A 20,860-nucleotide genomic window follows, 5' to 3' on the forward strand; every position below is an offset into this window, starting at 1 on the left:
AATGGCCTTCAATGGCATAGCCAAAACCTGTGGAGCTGATGCCTTCTTCTGCAGCCTCAAGAAGAGGCCAACCCTGAAGGCCAAGGAGGGGATGCAACCTGGGGGACAACTTGGTTCTCATATTTAAGCTCCTAATGGTGCCTTCCATTGCTTGCACACAGCAAGAACAGAGTTTTCTGTACCTCCACCTGATGACGTAGGTCAGAGCAGAGGGTGCAATCCCCAGCGGTGAGAGTGTGCAGGTAAAGGGATGCGGGAGTGAGAGTGACAGCAGGTCTGAGCAAAATCTGAATGTTTGGATGAGCGTAGGCAAGAGTCTATCAGTGTGGAAATGAGCTTGCACTGGCCCTGGGTAAGCAGGTGTGAACATGGAAGTGAGCAGGTATGAGGCCTGGATAAGGCATGAGAACATGTGTGAATATGCGAATGAGCTTGCATGAGTCTTGGGTACAGCACACGGCCAGGTATGAATATGCAAATGAGAGTTTGCATATCTTATAAATGCAAATGAGAGTAGGCATAACGCTACCTAAGAAGTCAAACCTCTTACATGTTCTTGCTGTCACAGACACCGGCTGGCTCGGGCCCTCTGGATACATGGCGTAGATGCTGACAGTGTATTCTTTATCCTCTTGCAGGTCGGGAAGCACGTGAGATGTGACGTCTGCCCCCAGAATCTGCTCATAGGTCATCCCAGGCCTGTTTGCTGTGGGGACCAAAAGCAACGGGGACACCAGGATGAGGGAGCCACACAGCACATTTACCAGGCCAGTACAGGACCTGGGCACAGGAGACAATTTCAGCCTATGGGCCAACTATGATTTAGCGACCGCTCAGCCACAAACGAGAGCCCCACCTCAGGAAACCCATCCTGTTGTGCCCAGGGAGATATGTAGCTCCCCCAGCCATTCAAGGGGCAGCTTGGTGCATTCCTGACAAGTCGGAAACCAGCTCCTTGAGAGGAGAAGACTCCACATGAACCATGGACAGACGCACTGCCGTTAAGGTGAAGTAAGGAGGACCCAGCCATCTCAATAGCTTACCAGTTGGGGCACTTGGCCCAGGGGTGGGATGGATAAGCCAGTCCCTACACAGCCTGTGGGGTTTGAACTCTCATCTCTGACTTCCCAGCAAAGTGCCTTGACCACCCACCCAGGGGTCCAGCAGGACGGAGGGTCCCTTCCCCTCTTTCCATGAGGATGGGCCACTGGGCAGCTGAGAATGAAGGAGTCAAGCGCCACTTCCCAAGTGTATGCCCTAACCACTAGGCCACTTGGCAAAGCACAGGAGAGCCCTTCTCTTCCCCATTGCATGATCTCAGTTTCATACAATTGCTCAGCACAGTTTTCTTCCATCTAAGAAACCTTGGGCTTCTCCCAAGTGCATGCACACCCCAGCTACAACTGGGCCACAGCAGAGCGTAGGTGGGGCATCATCCCGGACCAATTCTGAGCATGTGCTGCAAGCAAGGACAAGTCTCCCTGGGGATCTTTTCTGGCTGAAATGAAGGCACTTCATGAACTGAGACACCTTCAGTGTTTTGGTGATGGCTGAGCCGCAACATGGATCGCACTTGGGAGCACAGGCATATGTTCCACTTGGATGTCTCAAAAGTAGAAGTCCTACTTCCACCTGGAGAGCCCAAATGAATTAGATGAGACCCATGCAGCCTCATCCCAGAAGGCTGCTGACAACCCATTGCCATTCCCCCTGCAGCGCAAAGGACTCGCTTGGCCTTAGCTGACGGAAGTGGCTAGACTCAGCTTCCCAAATAGCTCTGCAAGACCAACCAGTTGCATGACAAGCCATGAAGCAGACCTGAAAGCCCAGGAGACCTCCACTTACGTCTGGGAATGTAGATCTTGTAGCCTTCCAGCCTCCCCAGGGGAGCTGTCCAAGCCACCTTGAGGCTGAAGAGGCCTTCTTCAATGACCCGGAAATTAGTCACTGGAGGCACAGGCGCTTGAAGATACAAACACAACCCTGAGGTTAATGGGCAGCACTGCTTCCATGAATCGCAGCAAAGACACAAAGCAGAGAAATGCCCTGGATCTCCAAAGATAAGAAGACATCAGGTGAGTACACCTTGAAGGAGCTGATCCCCGACCCTCCCTTTCATACCCCGGGAGGATGCTTGGTTCTGCTCTTCAGGTCTGTCACCTCTTGCGTGCTCATTTGCAAAACTGGGCATTGAACAGCAACTGCGCCGAAACTGCCCACAATGCACCCCTGCTTCGAATGGCACAGAGAGCTCTGGGATACATACCTAGCTTCTCATTATCTTTGCCCTCCTGCAGAAGGCACAGTGCATTTGAATGTAAAACTGGCTTTGTTATCGGGAACTTCATGTGCATCTGTACAGATCTTGCAGGACCGCGGCATTTCTGGTAGCTCCTTGGGTTTGTAATAGTGCATTGGGTATGTTAGACTGAGGATCACTCTTAAATTCTTCTTTCTGTTCTCTGGTTTTCTTACCAAGGTGCAAAGGAGAACAGTCTCCCTTCTGGGGTAAGTCTCCATTCAAACTCTTTCTAAAGGAACCATGAAAGCAAAGAACAGGGTGCCAGGCCCTCTTTTTCCAAGCAGGATAAAGCGTGCCCATCTCTCCTGTTTTCCATCCCCAGCTCTGCTCCTTCTTATCCCACCTGCCCTGCCACATGGACTCCACGTGCTACATTACACTGAAGACCGAGCAAAATCACGAACGTGAACATGAAGACATGCAATGGGGAAAACCTTGAGCAAAGAGAAGTCCAGTATGAACCAATCAGCCACAACACGTAGATGTCAAGCGTCTTCCCCAGGCTCAATGCCAGGGTTAAGAAGAGATGAGATCCCACAACCTCGCTCCTACCGCAATAACCTCCCATCTCTTTCTTAGCAAGCATGGATGAATTTGCCTTATTGAAACTCATTCTTCATTAAGCTTGGCTGAGATCTTTCCTTTAACAGACAATTAGGTATTGCTGCAAAAGGAACGGTTCTTGTTGGAGCCTGTCGGGCAAGCAGATGAGGTGCTTCCTGCAAGACAGAGGAGCTGAATGTGTGCAGCTCCTTTGCACATCTGCGGCTCAGAAACATCTGTTTCAAGACACGTTCCATCCAGCAAAACCAGACCCCACGGAAACAGTGGCATCAGTACCGAATGGACTGAAATTAGCCCCCTTGGCAGGTTTTCAAGAGGAAGCAGGATAAGCACTGGACAGGGATAGCTTAGGAGTAACTATCTGCTTCTGTGCAAGATCGTGCTGGAGGTCTCTTCTAACCCTATGACTGTGTCTGATGTTGGGAATGTGGTTCAAAAAGACAGAGCGCAACGTAACAGCAGAGGGACTCTACATGACTCAATATAGCAGGGAGGCAATCCCAATAAAGCAGTGGAAAACGTGTCTTAATGAGCGTAAAATGGGAGTTAGACGTGTAAAAAGCAGCCACTATCCTGCCAGTCTGATGATGCCAAGTAGGGATCAGCTGATTGTGAGTGGATTCCCCATGCTACACGGGGACCACGTGGATGGCACTTCCTGACAACAGGCGCTTACTCTGTTGGGTTGTGTATAGGGCAATATAGGGTCTATGAGCCACTTAAATAGAGCATATGGGGAACAGACAGCCATGCATAGGCCTATCTGTTCCCATCACGGGGATGGATTTCTTCCTTGCAGGGATATGTGGAGCTCAGCAGAATAATGCCTTGAAATAACCAAGTTTCAATTCCCACAAACTCTTCTGCATACGCCCAGCCCTGAGCCCTCCTAGGACCCATCATACAGAGCTTTGTAAAATCCCTGCACTCACCTGTTTTCAGGCCCTCAAACCAGATACCACCAGTGCTTTGCTCATTAAACCAAGCGATATCAGACCCTTCTGGTGCTACATGCAGCATCCCTACGCCAGCTCCTTTACACCCCAATACATAAATGCAAAATAAGGGAGACATATCCAAGGACAGACTCACTCGTCTTCCCTTTGACAGTCATCGACTCCCTGGGGGCATCTGGGTAGATGGCCTGGACTGTGAAGAAATACTTGGTGTTGGGCTTCAGGTCTGGCACCAGCACGGTGTTCTTGTCACTGTCCACGACCAGCTGGGAAAGAGGAGAGAGGGGCTTAGCTGGGCGCTGTTGGGCACGGTCTCTTGAAACGGATGCTGGCTCTGGTGAGCAATGAGTCAGGGCCCAGTGGGGCAGATGCAGTCCCAGGTCCCAGCTGGATGAAACTGGGCACATCAGGCTGTTGTCCATCAGAGAGAGGCCCCCCGTGCTGCCTATACAAGCTCACATCAGACAGCAGTGAGCTACACAACACGGTGAAGGGAACTGGGAGGGTTTTGCTAGGAAGTCAGCAAGACAGTGAATCCCTTGGACAGTAGGATACGTCCTCAGCTGCTCTGGGCAAAGATCAGGAATTTCTCCTTCAGCTTCCCATATCTGGTCTTTTGCTATCCAGAAGCACGTGGTGGCACCTTTAAGGCTAACGGGCTAGCCACCTCTCTGCTCATCACAATTAGGGGTATAAAGGGTTTCAACAGATCTGTCTAGCTTGGTCTTTGGTAGAGCTGTTCACATCCCAAGGATTAAAATAGTATGGAGGGGAGGGAGACAGTCTCTGAGGCTAGCCCAAGGAAATCCAAGGGGGCAAAAGACTTAATCCTCAAACCCTGCTAAATCCAAGAGGAACCCTTCCATTTACTTCTATGGGCCTCAGACCGAGTGCCTAGTGAAAAGCAAGGGGCTGCTACTGGGGAAGGGATCACTTTGGCCATGGTTTTTCCCATGTTTTCTTCAGATTGTAAATGTGATGGCAGAGGCTGTAAAGGGCAGCTGGTGTAGAAACGTGGTCTCTGGCCTGCGCAGCAAAGAGAGTTTAAGTGGTTTGCCCAAGGTGAGCTGGGTTGTCTGTGGCAGAGACCAGTCTCAAACATCAGCATGCCTTATCCCTGAGGGCCTGTGAGGCTTGGGCAGATATTTGACCTTGCTTTCCCTAGATCTGGGCCTTCCAGATTAGTCATGGGCAGGAAACCTAGCTTGTCTAGTTCAGAGGTCTGCACAGGATACCGGCAGACGTTCAGATGTTTGCCTGGGCCTCGCTCCAGAGTCTAAGCCAGTGGCAATTGGAAGTGCTTGGCACCCCTGAAAACCACGACAAATGCCCCATATAGGCAAAAGCCATCGGGTTGGTGTCAGGGGGAGGAAGGGGAGCGAGTCTCTGCGCAGGGTGAGTGCAGCCCTACCTGCCGCTGGTCCTCAGGAGCAGGCTGCCCAGCAGCTGAGAGCGAACGCTGGAGGACGAGGTACTCCGACACCTTCCCCGTGGCAGGAGTCCAGGTCAGCCTCAACGAGCTGTGACCTTGCTCCGTGACCAGCAGATCCCGAGGGCCGACAATCTTCTCAGCTAAAAGCAGGCAGGGAAAGAAAAACTGCCTGACATGCCAGGTGACGAGTAGGGCCAGACAGTCAGAACCAGCCAGACCCTTTATGAGCCAAAGTGCCATTTTGGTTTCACAGGTGGCCTTGCCGGGAAAGCATGACCAAGGCAAGCCGGTTCCTATATTAGCTAGAAGGATCTGAACTCTGCTTGGATCCAAAGATTTCCTCCTCTCCTTATGGAGACATCCTAGGGCACTTGTACACATTACAGAGAATGGAAGAGAGGGCAAAACCCAACAAGTTTCTACAGGCATTCACGAAAGGACCACAGAAATTACCCTAAAAACCTGCACAAATTAACAGAGCAAGGGTGCCTTCCACTCTCGTCATTTCTAGCCATAGGTAGGATTCTTTTATAGGGTGGGAATTACTATTCAACAGGATGGTCCTAAAGACTGGAGAATGAAATAGAAAATGGCATGGTTCCTCCAGGACTCTCAGAGACAGAGGCACGCCGGTGGCTGAGACATCTCTGGGATGTAGGGCAAAGCGTCTGTGTAGCTCACAGACACTCCCCCAGGTCCTCTGGCCTAAGCCCACCCTCTGCATGGGTTGGAGCTAATGTCCCAGGAAAAGGGTTTTCCAGCTACTTTCCACTATCCCACCCAGTACCTTCCCCTGCCGTGCTGCGCTCTGCATGTGCATCGTCTCCGTGACCTGGTGTCACCACGTGGACTGCAGAAAGCTAAACACAGCTGAAGATATGCGACTGCTGCCTCCTGAACAACAAAGCCAGGTGCATGGGCATCTGGTTGCCCTTCAAGGGCCACAGATGTGAAAAGATGGGGTGTAGGGGCCCAGATGCAAGGAACCAAATGTGTGTAGGAGTCTAGGGATGGCAACAGGGGCTGATTCAAGGAATGGCATAGGGGAGCCCAGACTCACCGTTCACAGTCTTCTTGGCCGGCCGTGGAGGCTCCGAGGCAGTGAAGCACAGCCTGCGGGAGAGTTTGGGGGACAGGTTATGGAGCAGGTGGAAATCCTCTGCATAAAGCACGTGTTCCTCTGTGGGCTCTGAAGCTATTTTCTTCAGCTCGTTTTTATTGGCGTTCTTAATTCCTAAGCATGCAGGGAAAGAAAGCAGGTCTCAGTCTCCACTGATTAACACTCACACTCCCATGCAGAGCACAGGGACACCGTGACCCAGCTAGAATAGCAATGTCTGACCCACAAGAGGATTTAGGATTGTGAAAAGGTAGGTGCAGATAGTGTGGTGCATCATCCCATATAACACAACACATTGTTCTTAAGTTAAAGGAAAACTAGAAGCTTTTAGGGGCCTGGTATTACTCAGTTGAAGATCAAAGCCAAAACAAATATAGCTTTATTGGGATGTGCTCTCATTTGCGAAATTCTATGTAAAGTTTAAAAAAATGCAGCAAACTCAGTAAAAACAGCCAAAATATATCATTTCATTAGTCCTGCAGTCATTAGAATTAAATGTGCTTGTCTTATTCAGAGTCATAAAACAAAATCTAGCCTTCTTGAGCATCTTGACAGAGCATCCTGCACTCCATTGCCAGTTATTTCCACACCCGGGTTAAAGTTCACCTGAGTTAATGTCACCAGGCCTGAGAGAAGTTTTTTAGCAGGAGCTAAAAACCAGTCTGCAGGGGTGTGAAACAGAAAAGACACATTACCAGGAATGGCTACCAGCAGCATTGCAAAAGAAAGGATAGTTTGAATAGTGGAACATCAAGCCCATTAAAACAGAGAGAGGGTCATTAACACCTGTGGAGTGGAGAGAGATTAGCAAGAATCAGTGAGATGACAATGAGTCATGAAGTCAGGTGACTCACCCACTGCTGCCTGAATAGAAATGCCACTTCCCCTTCCAGGCAGTTGGTTTGAAGGTTTGGGTGGAGCAGGAATCAAAGCCGGGTGCAAATGCACCACTGCACCCCCCTGCATCTGCCCCTTCTGACCCCCTTTTGTATTGCCCAGGGGTAAATGAAACATCCCTTTTCACCCCAGCAGTGAGGGCTTTTCAGTCCTCACTAAGGTCCCCTCCAAAATGAGCTGAAAAGGGACAGAGAACCATGCTGGGTATTCAGCAGCGTATTGGTATTACCTGGCGCAGTCTGGACTGCAAATAATTGAATTTCTGTGTGCGTAATTGAAACTGAAAGATTAAGATTTTTTTAAAAGTTCCTTCAGGTTGACCTGGACCAAAAATGCTGTTTCCTAACCAAAAAAGAGCCTTTTGGGAAATTGAAAAAAAAAAGGTTTGGTTTTGGGGTCAAACAGAATGTTTTGCCCAACTTCAAACCAAGGGGTTGATTTGCTTTGGGAGGAGAGTGAAACTTTTTACATTTTTAAGATTAATTTTAGCCAATTTGGTTGCAAACCATCATTTGCAAATGAAAAATCACTTTGAGAAGGCAAGAGCAAAATGGCTTGGCTTTTGGGGATGCTTTCCTTCTTTTTTTTTTTTTTTTTAGAGAGAAATTATATGCTGGTGTTAACCTTTGACCTGAGTTAACAAATAGTTCTGCTCACCCCGATTGCATTTTTAAACACTATTCATCAAAAAAACCCAAACAACTCACCCTGCTCTAATGCAGACCTCACGGCTGTCCTCTCCTCAATGCTTCTGCAGGATTTGGTAGCATGCATGCACTACTGAGTGGCACATATTCTACGCTATATTCCAATACTCACTGGTGAACAGCCTGTTTTGTACATGTGATTATCTTCTGGTGAGGCGCAAAGAGGTCTTCATCACTACCATACGTACCTACAGCAAACACTGTAACTCCCGCGTCCTGCAGTGCTACAGCTGCATCTTCAACAGAATCGGCAGAGTCCCCGTCGGTTATTAAAATAACTATCTGCAAAGCAGCAGAGTTACAGCCAGATAACAAGGTGTTGAACATGAGCAATTTGCAGCATGTACCAGGAGTGACTGACACGCTCTGCTGGCTGATGATCCTTAGAGAGTGTGATTAGGAAGGAACAGGGCTGACAGCCCTGGAAAGCAGAGGCGGTTTGCCTATCCGCAGAACAGGTATCAGAGGCAGGCGAGCTTCCTGCCCCATGCACCTTCTGCTCCAAAGGGAAGGGAGCTCTGACCCAGAAGAGAGAACGGTTTCAACTCAACAATCCCATGCATAACAGAAGTACTAAGAAGCCTGGGATTCCAGCTGCACCAAAGACACCAAACAACTGGCCATCGGCATCATCCAACTGAGCCATCAGATAGGAACAACGTCCATCCATGGCCAGACTGGAGATGATGGCCAAAGTCAGCAACTCTTTATCCTACAAGTCCTTCCTCTGGGTAGGACCCTCCCAGAAGATTTTGAGTGTCTGCACGCTGACAAGATTGGACTAAAAAAGGAATATAAAAACCCCTTTCCTATCTATAGGGAGCATGTGGTAGTTTGGTTAGTGGAAGTGGATGGTCTAGGACTAACGTCAAAACAATAAGCCACAGAAACGAGAGCGCTGCTGCTATAAGGCAGGGCAGCAATGGCACTCTCATCACCCCCGGGCTCTGCTGAGCTCTGTGCCCGAGACCAGGTACACACAATCCCGCAGTGGTGTCACCCACCCAGCAAGGCTTTTTGTCCCTCTCTAGTGCCAAATCCAGGCATACACATTGTCTTGCATTGTCTTTGCATTTGGACATACAAACAAGTTACCCTGGGGCTAGAGGGGACAGGACTCTCCAGGCACTCCAGGTACTCTGTGGTTCCTGACCGAGTGCGCACCTTTACCCCATGGTAAATGGAAGTTAACCCACAGTAGTTTAATCCTCAGTGAAAGAGGGGTAGTTATCTACTAGGAATTAGCTTCCACTTACCACTAGGCCAAAGCACCAGCTCCCTGCTCCTTCAGCTCAGGCACCAAAGGCTCCTGTATTTAGAGATGGAGGTCCTGGGTTGCCTCCATACTGATGACCAGGGGAGCCATTCTGCGGTTCTCACCTTTGCTGCATCGTCCCTCGACGCCGCTGGGCGGAACACCGTGCGGGCCACAAATGTCAGGGCATCCCCCATTTTCACATTTCCCCCTTTGAACAAGAGGTCCCGAACGGCCTCCAGCACCTCTTCAATGGTGGTGGAATCTGTCAACTCGATTCCCATCCTGGGAGTGGTAAACGAGGGGATCATGAATGAGAGGTTCATTATCACAATGAAATGCCAACTCGATCCCCATCCTGGGAGTGGTAAACGAGGGGATTGTGAATGAGAGGTTGAATTATCATTATCCCGGTGACACACAGCAGGGATTGGGCCATGCAGCTTCTCCCACTTCTGAAAGTGAAGTGTGCTCCAGGTCGGTGAAAGAACCTCACACCTTAATGCACCTGCCCTTTGTGCTGCCTTTCATGTAACAGTGACAGGGTGCCAACCAGCTGCCTAGTCCTCAAGTGGAGCCCGTCTAGGAAGCAATCTGCAAATGACTTGTCTCTCCATCCATGCTTGGCTCGTACTATGGGAGAAGTGGAGATGGGAGGTGGAGTACAGAAGGGTGGGACCCTGAGAACAGGTAGTGATGGTGGACTTCCTAGCCTTGTTTCTGCACTGCCCGAGCACCCAGATGCAGCAAGGGGTGATCTGGGGGGAGCCATGAGCTCAGACCCTGAGGGTCAGCAGAGTTTGTGGGGGCAAGCTGGTCAGCTGCTGGGGTACAGGATGAGCAGGTATGGGCTTGTGATGGACATGCCTTCAAGGCTATCTACAAGCCATTCTGCCTGCACAAGGATACCACCATACCTAGGTGCTGCTAAGGCTGCCAGGACTCTGGCATTTGATGGGATCTTTTACTCCCATCCCAGCATTTCCAAAGGCCTCTTTCCTTGTTAAACTGCAGTGGGCCTTTTAGTGGATTATGAACCATGCTGACAAGCCCCCGGCTTCAGACACAGGCAGAGGTGAAAGCTTTAGAGCAGCAATTCTCCACCAGGAGGTCACAGCGTCCTTTCAAGGGTGATGCAGGGTGCCGCACAATATCAGCACTGGGAGGTGTGCAAACACCTACACATGATCCACAAGATAAATGCAAACATTTCAAATCACAGTCCAGGGTGTCAAAACCACTCTGGCCTGTTGTGGTCTTTCTGATGCTTTGCGACAGAAGCATTGCCCTGGTATTTTTCTGTATTCACAAACGAGAGCTGTCATTCCCCAAATCTACTGAGGGGCCCCTGAGTCTCAAAAAGGTTGCAACCCGGTGCTCTAGAGACTCTGCATGCCAGCAGGGGATGAAGGTTCAACCCACCTTGGCTTCTCACCATAAAGTGTCACGCCCAGCCGAATGCCCGCCTTCCCCAGCACCACGTTCGCGAAGGTCCGGATGACGCTGTCGATGAAGTCTTGGATGGCTCGGAAGTCCTTGTCCCCGAGGGTCTGGGATCCTCCAATGAGGAACAAAATATCTGCCACCTCTGCTGTCCCACACACTGCAGGAAGAGGGACAAACATGGGTGAGGTCCACTCCATAGAGCTTGGGACAGAATCATAGAAATTATAGAAAATGAGGGTTGGAAAGGAGCTCGGGAGGTCGCATCTCATCCAACCCCCTGCTCCAGGCAGGACCTGCCCCAGCTACATCATCAGTCATAGGGTCATAGAAAATGAGGGTGGGAAGGGACCTCAGGAGGACACATCTAGTCCAACCCCTGCTCAAAACAGGACCAGCCGCAACTACATCATCCCAGCCAAGGCTTTGTCTACCCGGGTCTTAAAAACCTCCAAGGCTGGAGCTGCCACCACCTCTCTGGGTAGCCTGTTCCAGTGCTTCCCCACCCTCCTACTGAGAAAGTTTTTCCTAATATCCAAACTAAACCTCCTTTGCTACAACTTGTGCTATGGTGTGTGTATAACCCCCCAGTGCAACACCAGTGTGGAGCCCTGATGGCACCACAGCTGCAGGATGAAGGGATGCAAGGCTACCTCAGTACATAACCGTATTGCGCCCATGACCGTAGCAGGGCAGTGCTACCACCCCACTTCTATAGAAACAGATACATGGACAGAATAAGGCACAGATCCCCAAAGGCACTCAGGCTCCTAATTCCACTGAGATCAGCAGGAGAAAAGCATCTCGATCCCTCTGGGAGTGGGCACACTTGGCAGACATGGTAGCCATGCCACTAAATGACTTGCCGAGGGGTCACGAAGGAAGCCTGTAGCAGAGCAGGGGACCGAACCTAGAGCTACAGCCCGAGCTTCTAGCCTAGCACTGCATGCTCCTTCCTCTCTATCCCGCCTGCCCTCAGTTAGACACACAAGCAAGCTCACTCGCAAACCTAATTGCCACCCCTTTCCTACTGGGGCAGTCAATGAGGTTATGCAGGTCCTGCACCTGCATTAGGAGGAGGAAAATGGGACCCTGGGGTTCTCTGGTGAGCAAAATTCGGCTCAGCCCATAAATCACTGCCCACACCCCGAGCACAGGCGTCATTCTTCATGCCACGTCTCTATTGCATTAGAGGCCTGTGCAGAGCAGGCAGGGAGAGGTGCTACATGGGAGATGCACATTACATCGGTGGTTGATTGGATTCTGCAGACCCAGCTTCCGCCATTGGGAGCAATTTGGGTCCTGCCTCCAGGACCACAAGAAAGACAAGAGTGCTCAGTGCCAGGGGTCTGACAGGCAGGTGCGGATGCTGCGGCCGCTTCATTTGCCACTTCCTTCTGCTCTGCAATATGGAGAGAAGCCTGCTGCTATTGCACAGTGGGGGTTGGGGTATGTGTGACCCCGCTGCCTGGCTCCTGTAACAAATACTGGACATCCTAGCAAGAGATTCCCCCAGCACCAGCCCGGGGAGCACAGCCGGGGCACCCCATCTCCTGGCTCTTGCAGCTACTTCTAGAGCCATGTAAAGCATGTGAAAATTATAGCGTCCTCTGCCCCTGGGCTGCTCCAACTTGTGCTACAGATGTCACTGGCCCCTACAGCATAGATAGGTCGGTAGCCGTGTTGGTCTGAAGCCAAGCAGAAGGTGGGGGAGAGATGCACCTGAGAGACTAACTAAACCAGAGATGAATCAGTTTTCGTGACCCCAAGCTCAATTCATCAGATGCGGTGAAAGGATAAGCACAGAGCTGTCTATCCAATAGATAGCATGAGATGAATACAAAAAGATCGGGAAGGGAGAGAGGAGTGGGGGGGCAAGGGGAGTAGACCTGGGGAGTAATAAACCCATAGGGGCAAAAAAGTTGCAAAAGCTAGAGCATCCCAGAATTTGGGGGAAGCCTCAAAGTGGCTTCGAACCATCTCAACCCACCCGGTTTGTCTCCTTCTGGAGGGACGTGACCCAAAAAGCTAGCCTAGTTTCATTACCGGTGACAGGAAGAGCCCGTTCAGCATCTATTTCCTGGGGAGTTTCTCGATTGCGGGGGTTGAATTCACTCCATTTGACACTATCATTTACTGTAAGCATGCACAAGTCTCTGGATCAGTCCCCCTGCACCGTCCCAGTGCCATCGGCTAGCTGGAGTCCCCGAGGATGCCAAGGTGGCTTTAAACACAGCACTCAGCAAGCCGCCGGGTCTTTCCTTGTAACCCTGGAGCCACCCCAGAAACAGCCGGGAGGAAGGCGACTGGCAGGACAGGAGCCTCATTCAATGAACATCACGGCCGGCTTTGCTTTCAAGCACTAGTCAGACTGAATTTCATATTTCAGCAACCTGAAATAACTCTGTTTCCCAGACAGAAACCTGAAGACTGTCCCGGAGGGCTCAGATTCATTAACAAATCCAAACAGGGCTATTTTTTCCTCCGTCGTTTTAACACAGGGTGGGAAGAGATGCCCAGCACGGACATGTTTCCCTCCGATGCATTCAGTTCTTGACTTCTTATCACCGAGGTGCACATAAGCTGGATGGTGCTTCACATGGACTATGTAAAGGCTCCTTTTTTTGTGCGGCGTCCTCACGAGTGTTGGACTGACGCACAAATGATTGGTTGCCCGGTTTGAGAGGCCTGGGCTGCATCCCTTGGTTTGTTCTTGTAGGGTTGGTTTGGTGTCAGAGGGTCACTCTTGAGGTCAGCGACACATATCTATACCCGACCAGCTACTCCTGGCAGCGTTTTCCCATGCTAGTGACTTGAGCCCCTTGGCAAGGTGTGGGTCTGCTATTGCCCTCATGCTCACAGGCCTGGGTCCTTTAGAGAAAGCCATAGAGGCTTGAGCGTATAAGTGCTGAGATGCAAGGTGGCTGGTCCGGGAGTGCTGCAGAGTCCCAAAATACTGATTGGCCAAGAGATCATTAACTCACAGGATTGGGCAGGAATATGATTATGAGCTGTATAAAACACCTCCACGCAAAGGACCAAGGTGGGGGAGTCTGGAGCTTGCCTTGACTAGGAGGATGGATCCGGAGGACCCCAAGACCTCACCACCTGGTAGCGAGTATATCTATGTATTCCCTGCTAATGTTGTTACTATTGGTAATGCTGTCTGGTTGCTAATAGCCGAATAAACCAGTGAACAGTTCAGAAGGACTTGCTTTGGCTTGTCTTGTGCTTTTCCAGGTATAAGAAAGCACCCCCAGAGTCATCCTGCTCCTACTTATCCAGCTATCCTACTTTCCAGCTACTTATATGACATTGTGGAGCCAATTCTGCAACGATCCCTACCGTAATAAAATGGTGCTACTCACCGCAACGGGGAAAGGACTGCGCTCTTTCAGATCGCAATTCTGCTTGCTGCAAAACAAGCACTGATTGCTATTTGTGCTTTAACCGGGAGGGGTGCATCGAGCCTGACGGGAAATACAACACCGGGCTCAATGGCGTGCAAACAACTAATCCTTTGGATCATGTCTCCTTGAGTTTGCAGGTGCTCAGGGCTAGGGACCAGCTTCCATGCAAGGTGAGACAGAAAAGGTTGGGCCTCTTCGCTTGGAGAAGAGCCCACTTGAAGTCAGGGTCTGGGAGAGAGCTAAGGTAGAGAAATCATGGGTTGTTTTTTTTCCTATGGCTCATTACACTAGCAATCGAAGCCACCCCAGGAAGTTATCAGGCAGCAGGTTTACAATAACTGTAAAGGAAGTGGGTTTTCATACAGTGTATAATTAAGATGAGGAACTCACTGCCACAAGACGTGGTAAAAGCTGATTGTATAACCGGGTCCCAGAAGGAATTGGGCAAATAGGTGCATCCCTGGCTATTCATCACAGCAGGGAGGAATGTCACCTACAGCAGCTGGCAGGCAGTAGGATGCACCTCTGGAAACTGCAGCGATTAACACTGCCACTGCTCCCCCGCCACCAAAGTACTGCACCCTCGGGGATCCCCGTGGGCCAGATTCAGCCCAGGGGCCAAAGACTGAGAACTGCTGCTCTAAAGCATCCACTATCTGCCTGGCAGGGGCAGGATGCTGGGCTGGACAAAGCTTTGGTCTGAACCAGTACAACAGCTCTTACGTTCTTCAGTTCTTTCCAGTACATCGGTCATCCGTATCATCCCAAGAGGATGGAAGTATCTTATCTAGGAAGGCTCCAAAATCTCAGCCCTGGGAGAAAGCATCGTGCACTTAGCAAATCGAAGCACCGAGCACGATGGTTACTCACTTCAACATAAAGAGCCTGCCCTGTGGAACAAGCAACTTCAGCCCTGATCTGACAAATATTGATGCACCTACTTAAAACCATGCTTACGCACGAGAGTTTGCCCCGGTGCAAATCCCAGCAGCTGGAGTGGACAGACAATCTGCTCTCCCTTGGTAGGTGCCTGCAAGAGGCTCTATCCCACTGCCTCATCATTGGGTCTATACATCCCAGTGAAAGGACTATCCTGGGATAAAACTGAAAAAAAGGTGTAAACACATGACATAGATACAGAGGTCACCCATACTGGCATATAGTTACTCCTGAATAGCTCAGGGACAACTTGAGTCCCAAACAGAGTGACTTAGGGTGGGGTAAAGCGGTGGACTTTTGGTCCACTCCACATTTACATCAGTATAAAGGTGTCTGGTGTCTGCCTCCTAAGACTGGGGTCTTCCTTATCTTCTGATCCTTCCTTCAAAAAAGGCCGAATTCATCCCCAACTTGCACCATGTATTCTTATTACTCAGTGCGCTGGGCAATGCTTGCCATCCTAGCTAGCACGCACTTTGCATCCGGGCATACCCAATGATGCAAGGTGCACAGTAATGACGAATGAGCCCCCCTGAAGCCCTCTGCATGGAGCTGTGTCGTCCTGCTCTCAACAGCGATCCAAAGGGCCTATGGAGCCTGTTTTGCGAGATGCTGAGTGAGGCACACAGCACCTGGGTGGACAGAGCCTCAGATTGGCAAGGAAAAACCCAGGAGCTTTGAGCTGCCTTAGATCAGATGCCTGAAGCTGTCACGGAAAGCATGTGATGTTAAGCATATTTGGATTGGTACCTTCTGGAGCAAATCCCGATGCAGACAGCTATATTAATCACAGGGGGATATGATTTTATTTGAAATTTTCCATGCACCTCCGAAATTACCCTATTTCATCAATCACAGGTTTGCGCGAGACATCCGTAAACGTTGATTTATTGCACTGTTTAAGGCTCTGAATTAAATAGCATTATGGCCAAATATATTGGCTTAATTGACAGGCGGGAATTTAATCAAGTTAATTTTGTAGCCGATTCCAAAGCTTCTATTAACTCCTTGCTGATTTTACGGAGGGCTCCAGGCCCTTCCTTAATAGCCTCGGGCCCAATCCTGGCAGGTGGATCCCAGCAGGTGGATCCTGGCATTCCCAGAGAGCCCCACGGGAACCCTGTAGGACCTGGGATTAGCTGTTCCTTCCCTTCTCCCCAAGACAGCTTGCAAAAATAATGAAGATCCCACCAAGTAAATTTTAAAAATCCAATCGATCTCATGTGCGTTGATTGTTCCCCCCTATACTAGCAGGGTTTAAACACCAGAGCTTCATGCCCACAGCACTGCCAAAGAAATAATACGCCTGGCTTGCAGCAATAGTAGGCTGTTATCCACTGCTGGACAAGCCCCATTTGGGGAATGCAATGCAGGCTTCACTGGTGTGCTATGGGTTATCCCTAGATCTAATTTGTACTATGCAGGAGGGGAAGATGTGGAGCATCAGACCACGAGAGTCATGTCCCATTGCTCTGTTCTGGGCTGCTAGCAGCATATACCCTGGGGAATCGCAGCACCAAGTGCCTGCCGTGAGGGTTGGCAGAGCAATACCTGGACTGGGGAGCTTCAGATGGGGCCCAAGAGGGACAAACATCCTCTGCAGAGGCTTAGCTAACCTACCTGGGGCACTACTGCAGCTTCCCCCTGGATTCCCTGCCCAGTGCCTCCCTCTGCACACCCCTTGCCCACCGGTGCTGCGAGCCAAGGGGAGGTGGGGATACGGGCCAGCTTTGCTGCTGGAGAACAGCCCTGCTGAGCTGCTAGTCCAGGGCTGGGTGTCCTGGGGTGAGTGCAAAAAACAAGCAGATCAAAGCAGCCACCGCCTTTCCCAGACCTCAGCAGCGACCCAGCAACGCCCCTCGCCCTTCTCAACCAGAGCTCCTGGGCTTGCATTCTTCGGCAACTTTTAAATGCCATTTGTGTGGACCCAAATCAACTGGGAGACACTGGAAACCATGGGTAAAGAAGAATATGAGCCCTGGTGTTATTCTGGGCCTCCCAGATGACTCTGTGAGGTACTAAGAAAAGGCAGCAAGAAGTCAAGCCAAGCCCCAAGGGCGTAGCACCACCAATGTCTCATTCACATGGAGGCGGATTTATCCTAAGGATTGGAGCTACAGATAAGACACACGTGGGGGTAGGTTCCCCTGTGTCTGCCTAGTGTAAGGGCTGGTATCTGATCCTGGCCATTGGCGGGTCACTAAGTTAGGTGGCTCTGAAGTTGGCTGTTCCTATGGACCTCTTCCATTGCCAGTCGAACCCTACACAACAGGAGGGGTCTGAGCCTATCTCCTCCTAGTCGCTCCTGCTGGCCACTATCTCGACCAGCTTTTCACCCTCTTCTGTTCGAGCCATAGAGGCCCAAGGCTTTGACACTAGGGGCACCAGGTTGGCTCCTTATGGGTGACCTTGGGGCGTGTCTGCAGCCTCAGCCTATTTCAGCAACAGTTGCGGCAACCTGGAAAAGGCATTTCCTTCTCTGCATGCCTCTGCCGCGTGCAATGCCTGAGCCCTTTGCTACCCTGCTTCTGATGCGGTTGGAAACCGCGTGCTATCCACACACCTTCATGCACAGCCACGGTCCTGTACTGCGCCAGGAGGGCTGCTACAGTGAGTAGCTCAGCATATGACAATCTCATCTTCCCGTGGCTTCCTCTTCAGTAACCACCGTGATCGAGCGGTCCAAAACGACGTTGATCTGCAAGAGAGAAGCAGGGGTTGAGGCAAATTTAAAGTTAGCGAGAGTGAGTGCAAAATCCTCACAGCCATAAGAGGCACAGCAGGGGCAATGAAAGCTTCTGGTACTCAGCCCAGCCACTGGGCCTCCATTTTAACCCTGCAAGGCCACCAAGGCAAGCCAACGTCTATGGCATCTTCACTCTTTAGCATCTGGATGCTGGTTCCCCCAGCAGAAGCCAAACAGGATCCATTTCATGTCCAAAGGGGTATGTTGGCATTGCAAAGGAAAGGGGTGCTGAGAATGGAAACTCTTGGGCAACCCTAAGGAGAGCCATTGCTCTTATAGGAAGGAAGGATCGCTGCAGTTTGAACAGGTAGACGCCGCAGTGACACTGCTGCTTACAGCAATTCACTCAGCTTCTTATTAGTCTCATTTACAACTAGCCTTTGGGGTCCCTAAATCTTGCTGCCTGAAAACTGCTAAAATGAGCCACTTTGCGGGCAGTCTGAGTGCTGCGGAGAAGCAGGCCTGGGAAACACGGGACACTGTCCACAGCCAGTTTGCAGAATCCCATAACAAATGCTGATTGCTCGTTAGGGCTGCAGCATCTTTCCTCTCAGTAGCAATAACTGCAACATAGACAGCATTGCCAGAAGGGATGTATTTGTTTTAATGGGCTATAAGACAGTCCTCTCCTATTGCAAGCATCACCTGGTTGTGCCATGCTGAGCGGGCTTCAGCAGCAGCTATGGACCGAGCCACGGTGGGAATTATAGCCATTAAAGAAAAGGAAGATCTATTACTTCATCCAGCCTAGCTCTCAGCCAGGGCAGGATTGTTCCCTATAGCAAATAAATATGCAATCCCAGGGACACATTAATGTTTAATAAAGCTGCTGATGCCTGCAGCTTCAGTCTAAAATGATTCGAGGTGAAGGAAACCAGCAAAACGAGAAAGGACAATGATCGAGTCTCCTCGGGATGGTGGTGGGGACGTGTCGACTGCAGTAGCCACCTCTGGCTTCAGGTGCAGGCCACGAGAAGGCAGATCAGCCTCAGTGTATTACTATAGGCGTGACTGGAAAGTTTGCAAAAACCAGACAACTCAGCTGCTGCTTAATTGCTTTGCTGCTTCTCTCTCATTGTTCTTAATTGCTCAGAACATTAGGTTGTTGTTGCCTAGCAGTTAACCTGCTCCTGCCCTATAAGCCTTACCTATCAAAATGTGCTTGCAACATGCCTGTTGCTATAGAGATTGCTTGGCCGTACACAAAAAATCCCCCAGAGGTATCTTCTAAATACAAATACAGGAAAGTCATTCTGCACAGGCGGGGCTCAGGGACTCCAGGGGCCCTTCACAGCTCTGACATGTCCCTCAGGCACCTCTGTGCCTCAGTTCCCCTTCTGTAATAGGGCATGAAGGGCACTGAGCCTGACCCGTTTCAACCACCAGCTTTTTTAGGTTGGAACTTGTACACCCTGGGCATGTGTACACGTGCTTTTACACGAACCTAAACTTAATGCGCATTTGCCTAATGCGCATTAAGGAGATTTAGGCACGCATCTACACATGCATGCGCTCAGGTGCATTAGCGAGGTGAGCGGACCGATTTGGGACTAAAGTTAGCCCCAAGTCAGTTGACATACACAACACTAAAGTGCCTCAGTGCCTCTACATGGGTGCTAAGGCACTTTAGCTATTCACGCCTGCTTTTGCAGGTATCAAACTTACGCACAAATAGCCTAAAATCACCATTTTTAAGGTGCATTAAGGGCACGCACAGGTAGACCTGCGCCCTTGGTGCACCTTAAAAATGGCTGATGTGCATTAAATCAGCATGTGTAGACACACCCCCTGTGTCTGTACAGCACTTAGCATGGTGGGGGCCACAACTTGGCCAGACCTTCCAAGTGCTGCTCATCATTTATGCCCCTCTAGATCAGCAGTGCTCAACCTTTCAGCCACGCGGGCCATAGGAATAGCATGGGGCCCATCTGCAATCTGGATCAAGCCCTGGGCCATGCCCCATGCACCAGGATTGAATGCAGGAGACCTGCCACCACCCCCTTCTGCTCCCCTGTGTGCCCAGATTGGGTTGGGAGGGGACTAGTACTGCCCCCCTCCCTCCCCTCTCATGCTAGGATTGGGTCCTGGGGGGTCTGGTACCACCCCTCACACACAGGATTGGGTCCTGGAGGCCCAGGACCACCCTCCTCCACTCCCGACATGCTGGGATTGGATCCTGGGCACAGCAGCACCTCTACCCATCCCTGCGCACAGGGATCAGGCACCGGATCCAGTGTGCAGGGCTCGGGCTCCCAACAGGTCCCAAGATTTGGCAGCAAGGAGGTGGTGACACCACTCCCCTGGACCTGTGGGGAGCCCTGCAGGCTAGATGACACAGAGCCACAGCCCGGATCTGGCCCGTGGGCAGTGGTTAAGCACCCCTGCTGCAGACAATATACAACACTCAGGAATTGTCCCTGAAAAACCTGGGTATTTTTGAGAAGGCACCACTATCTTGTCCTCTCCTGCTGCTCCATACACATTATTTTTGTCCAAAAGTATTGTTCTGCTGAAGGGAGAGGGAGGCTGGAATGACCTTAGCTGTTAACCAGGACAATCAGGTCAGGAGTATGGTTTTATAACTGGTTCTGTGGTGTAATGGTTAGCACTCTGGACTTTGAATCCAGCAATCTGAGTTCAAGTCTCAGCAGAACCAGTTTCATTTTAAGCAGCAGCTCTGCAGAAAAGGACCTGGGGTGACAGTGGACAAAATAAGATGGATAAGAGCCAGCACTGTGCCCTTGTTGCAAGAAGGCTAATGGCATCCTGGGCTGCATCGGTAGGAGCGTTGGCAGCAGATGGAGGGAAATGATTCTTCTCCCCTATTCAGCACTGGGGAGTCCGCATCTGGAGTCCTGTGCCCAGTTTTGGGCCCCCCACTACAGAAAGGATGTGGATAAGTTAGAAAGGGTCCAGTGGAGGGCAATGAAAATGTTTCAGGGGCTGGGAGATGTGACTGGTGAGGAGAGGCTGAAGGAACTGGGATTATTTAGTCTGGAGAAGAGAAGATTGAGGGGGGATTGAATAGCAGCCTTCACCTCTCTGCAGGGGGGTTCAAAAGAGGATGGAGCTGGTCTGATCTCAGTGGG

At 50.7% G+C, this 20,860-nt stretch overlaps 1 protein-coding gene and 1 non-coding gene across 14 annotated transcripts in view; one reads left to right on the plus strand and one right to left on the minus strand.

Annotated features, from left to right (window-relative positions):
* Positions 1-20,860, minus strand: part of LOC109283187 (collagen alpha-1(VII) chain) — a 202,802-nt gene that overhangs the window by 160,758 nt on the left and 21,184 nt on the right. For all 13 annotated transcript variants that reach the window (XM_059725736.1, XM_059725738.1, XM_059725732.1 and 10 more), the window contains exons 2-10: positions 17,589-17,723; positions 10,656-10,836; positions 9,359-9,518; positions 8,167-8,260; positions 6,315-6,488; positions 5,234-5,394; positions 3,959-4,088; positions 1,846-1,962; positions 551-706 (exon numbers count right to left, since the gene is read on the minus strand). In XM_059725736.1, coding sequence (XP_059581719.1) covers positions 551-706; positions 1,846-1,962; positions 3,959-4,088; positions 5,234-5,394; positions 6,315-6,488; positions 8,167-8,260; positions 9,359-9,518; positions 10,656-10,836; positions 17,589-17,664 — 1,249 coding nt within the window. In that variant the 5' untranslated portion in view covers positions 17,665-17,723. The remainder of the gene's footprint in view (positions 1-550; positions 707-1,845; positions 1,963-3,958; positions 4,089-5,233; positions 5,395-6,314; positions 6,489-8,166; positions 8,261-9,358; positions 9,519-10,655; positions 10,837-17,588; positions 17,724-20,860) is intronic.
* Positions 20,356-20,427, plus strand: TRNAQ-UUG (transfer RNA glutamine (anticodon UUG)). Its single transcript has one exon. It is a non-coding gene; the product is annotated as a tRNA-Gln (tRNA).

Source organism: Alligator mississippiensis, chromosome 4, assembly GCF_030867095.1.
Source record: "Alligator mississippiensis isolate rAllMis1 chromosome 4, rAllMis1, whole genome shotgun sequence".
In the NCBI taxonomy this organism is placed as follows: domain Eukaryota; kingdom Metazoa; phylum Chordata; order Crocodylia; family Alligatoridae; genus Alligator; species Alligator mississippiensis.